Below are 7,722 nucleotides of genomic sequence, written 5' to 3'. Positions count from 1 at the left end.
AATTTTCGAATTTGATGAGAGAAAAAGGGAAAGATTTTTTTTTTATTTTTGAATTTTTATGATAACATGAAAATTATGCAATGCATGAAATTTTTAGATCAAAACAATGAATGCATGCAAGAACGCTATGAATGTCAAGATGAACACCAAGAACACTATGAAGATTATGATGAACATCAAGAACATATTTTTGAAAAATTTTTAATGCAAAGAAAACATGCAAGACACCAAACTTAGAATTCTTTAATGCTTAGACACTAAGAATTCAAGAATGCATATGATAAACATGAAAAGACTCAAAACAAAAAATCATCAAGATCAAACAAGCAGACTTACCAAGAACAACTTGAAGATCATGAAGAACACTATGAATGTATGATATTTTCGAAAAAAATGCAAGATGCATATGCAAGTGACACCAAACTTATGATATGACTCAAGACTCAAACAAGAAACAAAAAATATTTTTTATTTTTATGATTTTCTAATTTTTTTGGATTTTTTTTCGAAAATTTATTGAAAAGGGAAAATAAGGATTCCAAAATTTTTAATATAAATTCCAGGAATCTTGCCATGTTAGTCTAAAGCTTCAGTCCAGGAATTAGACATGGCTCACTAGCCAGCCAACCTTTCAATGAAAGCTCCGGTCCAAAACACTAGACATGGCCAATGGCCAGCCAAGCTTCAGCATTTAACACCAGAGTATATTGCTCTTGATAACAAATTGCTGCTCATCATTTATCAAGTATGTAAATTACCTCTGATGGTTTGGAAGCCTCAGTCCAAAAGAATTTAGATATGGCTTTACAGCCAGCCAGGCTTCACATGCTTCATGAAACACTAGAATTCATTCTTAAAAATCTTGAATAAAATTTTTGAAAACATTTTTTTTTTCGAAAACAGATGAGAGATTCTTGAAAATATTTTTGAAAGATTTTTTTTTTGAAAAGAAAACAAAAAGAAAATTACCTAATCTGAGCAACAAGATGAACCGTCAGTTGTCCAAACTCAAACAATCCCCGGCAACGGCGCCAAAAACTTGGTGTTGTTGCCGGATCCGAACTTGGCACTGATGTTACCGGACCAAAAGCTTGCCGAAAACTCAAACAATCCCCGGCAACGGCGCCAAAAACTTGGTGTCAAAATACAATCCAGGATCCAAAGGTGGTCAAAAAGACGTCTAATACAATAGTAAGAGGTCCTATTTATAATAAACTAGTCACTAGGGTTTACATGAGTAAATAATTGATGCATAAATCTACTTCCTGGGCCCACTTGGTGTGTGTTTGGGCTGAGCCTGAGTGTTGCACGTGCAGAGGCCATTTGTGGAGTTGGACGCCAGTATTTGTGCCCGTTTGGGCGTTCAACTCTGGTTTTGGATCCTTTTCTGGCGCTGGACGCCAGATTTGGGTAGAAAGCTGGCGTTGAACGCCAGTTTACGTCGTCAATTCTTGGCCAAAGTATGAACTATTATATATTGCTGGAAAGCCCTGGATGTCTACTTTCCAACGCAATTAGAAGCGCGCCATTCTGAGGTCTGTAGCTCCAGAAAATCCACTTTGAGTGCAGGGAGGTCAGAATCCAACAGCATCAGCAGTCCTTCTTCAACCTCTGAATCTGATTTTTGCTCAAGTCCCTCAATTTCAGCCAGAAAATACCTGAAATCACAGAAAAACACACAAACTCATAGTAAAGTCCAGAAATGTGAATTTAACATAAAAACTAATGAAAAAATCCCTAAAAGTAACTAGATCCTACTAAAAATATACTAAAAACAATGTCAAAAAGTGTATAAATTATCCGCTCATCACTGAAAAAGAGAATGAAACTAATGAGCTAAAACGAAAGATAGCTGAGGAAAAACAAAAGTTGGGCGGTCAGACTTCTTTGAACAAGTGTGTCAACAAAGCTAGGATACAACCTATGAACCAGAAGATGAAGACTGTAGTCATGATTGATGAAAAACTCGATGTATTTTCTTAAAAGACAAGGGTTCTTCCCACCAAAATTTCAAACAATAAATGGGTCCAGAATGTGAAAAATGTGCAGAATCAACCTACTGCTTTCTCAAGAGGAAAAACCAAGTGGGTGAGGCCTAGACCTTTTAAGCCCAGGTACTACGAGTTCTAGTTATGGAACATGAATCATGCACAAGATATAGGTAGTGTATATATTCTAAAAAATATACATATTTCCTTAAAACCAATTTATTCTTGTTATAATCCTAACATGCAGCAGGTTCCTAGTTATTCTCCTTGACCAAATTGTCAAAATATTCTAAAGTATTCTCTTTTTACAACTTTTGAGCAAAAAGAGAATATATCTGAGTATGTTCTTTTAGATCCATATAAGGGACATGGAGCAGATTTTCCTCCTTTGCTAACCATGGCTAAATTTGCAGAAATAGAAAATTCTTCTACTCACCCTAAATGCAATAAAAATATAAAGAAAAATCTGGCTGCAATGAAGGTAATGGTTGAAAACAAGAGAAAAAATATGAATATTTAATTACTGATTATTTTGAAATTGATTTTGATGACAACTTAGAAGCGATATTTGGTGTTAAGCAACCTATAGCTATGGTATCAATACTCCCCGAGGAGTATAGTCAAGTTCGGAAAGTGGAATCATTAGAAGATGATTGTTATGATATCTTTCCTAGAAGCGAATGCTTATTACTAGATGACAATATGTGTGGTGGAGGATTATTTGAGAAACCTACTGAAAATGAGAAGGAACATTTGTGTCCACTGCATATCAAGGCTCGTGTTGATGAAAGGATAATCAATAAGATTTTGGTTGACGGGGGAGCTGCTGTCAATCTCATGCCTGAAAAAATGATGAGAAGGCTTGGGAAGACTGAAAATGATTTTATCAAAAGTAGCATTGGGGTGACAGATTTTAATGGAAGGACTTCTTTTATTAGAGGTGTGGTTCTACTGTCAATTGAGGTTGTTTCTGTCAATAGGCCAACTCTGTTTGTTGTTGTTCCATCTAAAGCTGATTTTAAGTTACTTTTGGGACGTGATTGGCTTCATGAAATGGGTGCTATTTCATCCACTTTACATAAAAAACTGATTTTCTGAAATGAAGATGGAGGAGTGGAAGAAGTTCTTGCTGACAATAGTACCTGTTACTATGATGAGATGCATGTGGAGTTCAGGATGTATAATCCTGGAGTCAAGCGACTGACGATTGACACCAAGGCATTTAATCCTGAAAATATTGAGATGTGCAAAATAGATGTGAATAGTTTTATTTTGGTCCGTAAAGCTCCGGGGTGGATACGGCCTCAAAAGAGGCTTAGATGACGAGGTTGACGAGCCAACTAGCTCGGCTGTCAGCCTATATGATAGACAGAGAAGGGTGCATTGATAGTGTACCTTATGATTGTATATATGATGATGGTATTTTAGGTTTTGAAAAAAATAATACTAACAATGTGAAAAAAATTGAGGTGCAGGATCTTTTGGAGGAGGTAGATATTGGTAACGGTGATTATCCTAGATCAACATATGTGAGCAAGATGTTGCTTGAAGATTTCAAAAAAGAAATGGTGGAGATATATTAAAGGAATATTGTGTCTGTTTTGCATGAGATTATGAAGAAATGCCAGGTTTGAGTCGTGAATTAGTAGAGCATCAATTGCCATTAAAGGCCAATGTCAAACCTGTCAAGCAGCCACTAAGGAGATTTACTCTTGAAGTCGTGCAGAAGATTAAAGAAGAGATTGAAAGACTTCTTAAGGCTAAGTCTATAAGAACAGCAAGGTATGTCAACTGAATTTCTAATGTTGTTCCTGTCATGAAAAAGAATGGAAAATTAAGGGTTTGCATTGATTTTAGAGATTTAAATTCTGCAACACCAAAAGATGAATATCTAATGCCTATAGCTGATATGTTGATAGATTCTACTGCTGGTCATAAAATTTTAAGTTTTATGAATGGATATTCAGGTTATAATCAAATTTAGGTGTCCAGGTACTTTAGGAACTTTTGAATGGGTTGTGATGCCATTTGGGCTCAAAAATGCTGGTGCAACTTATCAAAGGGTGATGAATAAAATTTTTTATGACTTTCTTAAAAATTTTATGAAAATTTATGTTGACGATGTGTTTGTCAAATCAAATGCTCAAATAGAGCATCTAAAAAATTTAAAAAAAGCATTTGAAAGAATGAGAAAGTATAAATTAAAAATAAAATCCTTAAAATGTGCTTTTGGTATGAGTGCAGAAAAAAGGGATTGAAATTGACAAGAACAAGACAAAGGCTATCTTAAAGGCTCTTTTTCCAGCAAACAAAAAGCAACTACAAGCATTTTTAGGGAAGGTCAATTACCTTTGAAGGTTCATTTCCAATCTGTTAGGAAAAACTAAGGTTTTTGCACCTCTGATCAAGTTGAAAAAAGAGGAAGGGTTCCAGTGAAAAGCAGAGCATCAAAAAGCTTTTGACGACATCAAGTAGTACTTGACTAATCCTCCTATTATGACACCTCCAAGGCACAGAGCACCTTTAAAACTTTACGTGTTAGCTTCTGAAGTAACAATTGGTGGAATGCTGGCTCAAGAAGATGAGGATGGCAACGAAAGAGTAATTTATTACCTAAGTCGTGTGCTAAATGATGTTGAGAGCCGTTATTCTCCAATTGAAAAACTTTGTTTAGCTTTATATTTTTCTTGTTTAAAACTTAAGTATTATTTAATTCCTAGGAATTTTTATGTAAATTCTAAGTTTAATGTTCTTAAATATATGTTGTCTTCTCCAATTTTGCATGGCAAACTAGGAAAGTGGATGTTGGCCTTAACGGAATCTTCTTTACATTTTGTTCCTGCAAGAGCCGTTAAGGGACAGGTTTTAGCTAATTTTTTGGTTGACCATTCTTGTATTGACATTGATAAAATTTTACTAGGTTTTGTTGGTTTGATGCCTTGAAAAATATATTTTGACGGTTCATGCCATAAGGGTGGTGTTGATATAAGAATTTTAATTATTTCTCCAAGTAGCGAGCCAAGTAAATTCCTCTTTGAATTAAATTATTCATGTGCCAACAATGAGGCAGAGTATGAAGCGTGAATAATGGGACTGGAATTATTATTAGAAAGAGGAATTAAAAATGTGGAAATTTTTGGAGATTCATAGCTTGTAGTCCGTCAAGTATCACTTGAGTATAGGTGTGTTAGTGAAAATTTAAGAAAGTATTTCAATGTGGCTACAAAGTTATTGAGCGAGTTTGACAATGTCATTGTAAGGCATGTTCCAAGGGAGTTAAATCAAGAAGCAAATAAATTAGCTCAAATTGCTTCAAGATATAAGATCAAGTCCTCAACATTAGAAAAATTGGTAAGGATAAAGGACATATTTATGCCTTTGAGAGAAAGAGAAGTGTTGTTATTAGAAAAACTAGACCCAAAAGATTGGAGAGTACTAATTGTGGAATATCTAGAAAATCCAAGTCTTAGTGTCGATAGAAAACTTAAATATAGGGCTCAAAGTTATGTTCTAATGAATAATGTCTTGTTTAAGAAATCTGTTGATGGAAATCTCTTGACATGTTTGGGAGAAAAAGAAACATATTTGGCTCTTGCAGAAGTGCATAAGGGAATTTGTGGTGCCCATCAGTCAGGGAAAAAAATGAAATGGGTGACAAATAGGAGAAAATTGTATTGGCCAACTATTCAAAGAGATTGTATAAATTATGCTAGGTCCTGTGAGGAATACCAAAAACATGGAAGCCTTTAACATATTCCAGCTTTAGAATTGCATGTTATAATTAAACCATGACCGTTTAGAGGTTGGGCTTTAGATCTGATCAGAAAGATTCACCCACCTTCTTCTAAAGGTCATAAGTTCATTTTGGTTGGTATTGATTATTTTTCTAAATGGGTAGAGACTATCCTTTTAAAGGAGGTGACTCACAATGAAATAATTGATTTCATTAAGGAGCATATTGTGCATAGGTTTGAAATTCTGCAGTCTATTATCACTGATCAAGGAACCACGTTTATTGAAAAAAATATCATGGAATATGCCAAGTCTAGGGATATAAAAATGCTTTCTTCTACACCGTATTATGCCTAAGCAAATGGACAAGTGGAGGTAGTATGTCAACAAATGCACATTTGATTTACTTTGACAACACTTGAGGCAAATGCACACGAGATGGCATGCACCAGTGCAACCTGATATAGACAGATATGGAGGTCATCTCAAATGAAATACAAAAGAGGTCACTGTGATTTTAATAATTAGTTTAGTATGAAGTAATGTAATAACTTCCTAAAGATAGCAAGTGTCAATCAGTCTACAAAAAAAAAAAGATAGGGTGCATACAAAAGCAAATAATAAAAAAAAAACTCTAAAAGTTAAAAAAAGTGAAGATTGCAGGGACATATTAAAATGACAGAAGTTCACATAATAAATACAAGATTAAACTTCAAAGATCTCTTTCAAATGAGTAACTTCAGTTTGGAGAGCGGTTTGGAAGTTCCTAGCTTCTTTTGCAGCTTCATGTGAAGAAAGCATCTTCTCTTATAAGAAAGAGATACTAATAATCAGGCTAAATGAAATGTCATACCTTATTAGTTTTGGGGTTAGGTGTAGGCTTATCAAATGTGGTAGAGATCAGATCTTCAGTGTTAGGCACAATTAGTGAAGTGGTAGGAGCCGCAGTGACCTAAAGCAAGAAGTGAAATGAGGACGAAGGTAACTAATGAGATTAAAAATCATCATAAGAGACATCATCATCATTTAAGTTCTTTAAGATAATGTTATTTTTTAATATGGAGGATGTGAGAATATATGAAAATACCTGAGAAACAAGTTTACCACTGAGGCAAAGGGCATCGACAACATTATCTTCCGAAGATGAGTTACTCATTGCTTTATCACTCGACGAGTTGCTCTCGTTTTTCTCTTTATTATTCTGAGAGACTACTGGTCCATTAAGGTTGCCATTATATGTATTTGATGTGTCATCCTTATCATCACTATTTGAAGATGTTGACACTGCAATTGGTTCAAGTCTTCTTTTTATCCGGCGGCTTGAGTAATTAAAATTGAGTTTCTTTTGTTCTACAAGTCTACCAGAAGTCTTTTTCAAAGGAGGATTGGCAACAAGTGAGGTAGTTTTTTCTTCTGTAAAAAAAATATAATAATAATAAAATAATTAAAACAGGTGCCATTGTGATATTCTTAGAAGGCATTATGCACGAAGAAAATAACATTAATAACAATAACACAGAGAAGAGCATAATTTTTTGAATCTAATGAAAAAATAATTTAGTTATAATTATCTTTTTTGACGATTGATACTCTTCTCACTTGTTGCATTACAAGAGCAGTGGTCATCCTTTGATAACAGGTACTAAAAGTGGCCTTAATGGAAGAGTAATAGGTTTTTCACCAAGAGAAGAATGAATATGTGGTCAATAGACAAAGTTTAAAAGCAAATTAGTGAAATTTATTTATCAACGAAGCATTGTCCTTCTAAAAGTTCAACAGATCTTCTAGTGAAGTGGCTTTGATATGCAAAGATTGAGACTCTTGAAGATGGTAAAGAGACGGAATGGCTTGAGCTAACCCAAACTGTCTAGAAACGGCATTTGGCATGTAGACTGCTGTTCTTAGGTCATCTTCACCTAGGAACCAGCAAAAGGTAGTTGGGGAGTCAAGAATTGTGACCAAATAGTGATACTTTCCTTTTGTGATATCTTAGCTGGAGTAA

At 34.6% G+C, this 7,722-nt stretch overlaps 1 protein-coding gene across 1 annotated transcript; it reads left to right on the top strand.

Moving 5' to 3' along the window:
• On the top strand, positions 3,610-5,738 carry LOC110268352. The gene is made up of 2 exons (XM_021114447.1): positions 3,610-3,770; positions 5,171-5,738. The coding sequence occupies exons 1-2, from the start codon at positions 3,610-3,612 to the stop codon at positions 5,736-5,738; spliced, it is 729 nt and encodes a 242-aa protein (XP_020970106.1).

Source organism: Arachis ipaensis, chromosome B10 (genome assembly GCF_000816755.2).
Source record: "Arachis ipaensis cultivar K30076 chromosome B10, Araip1.1, whole genome shotgun sequence".
NCBI classification, from domain to species: Eukaryota; Viridiplantae; Streptophyta; class Magnoliopsida; order Fabales; family Fabaceae; genus Arachis; species Arachis ipaensis.
Note: the sequence above shows the minus strand (reverse complement) of the source record. Positions and strands in the feature narration are given on the sequence as shown.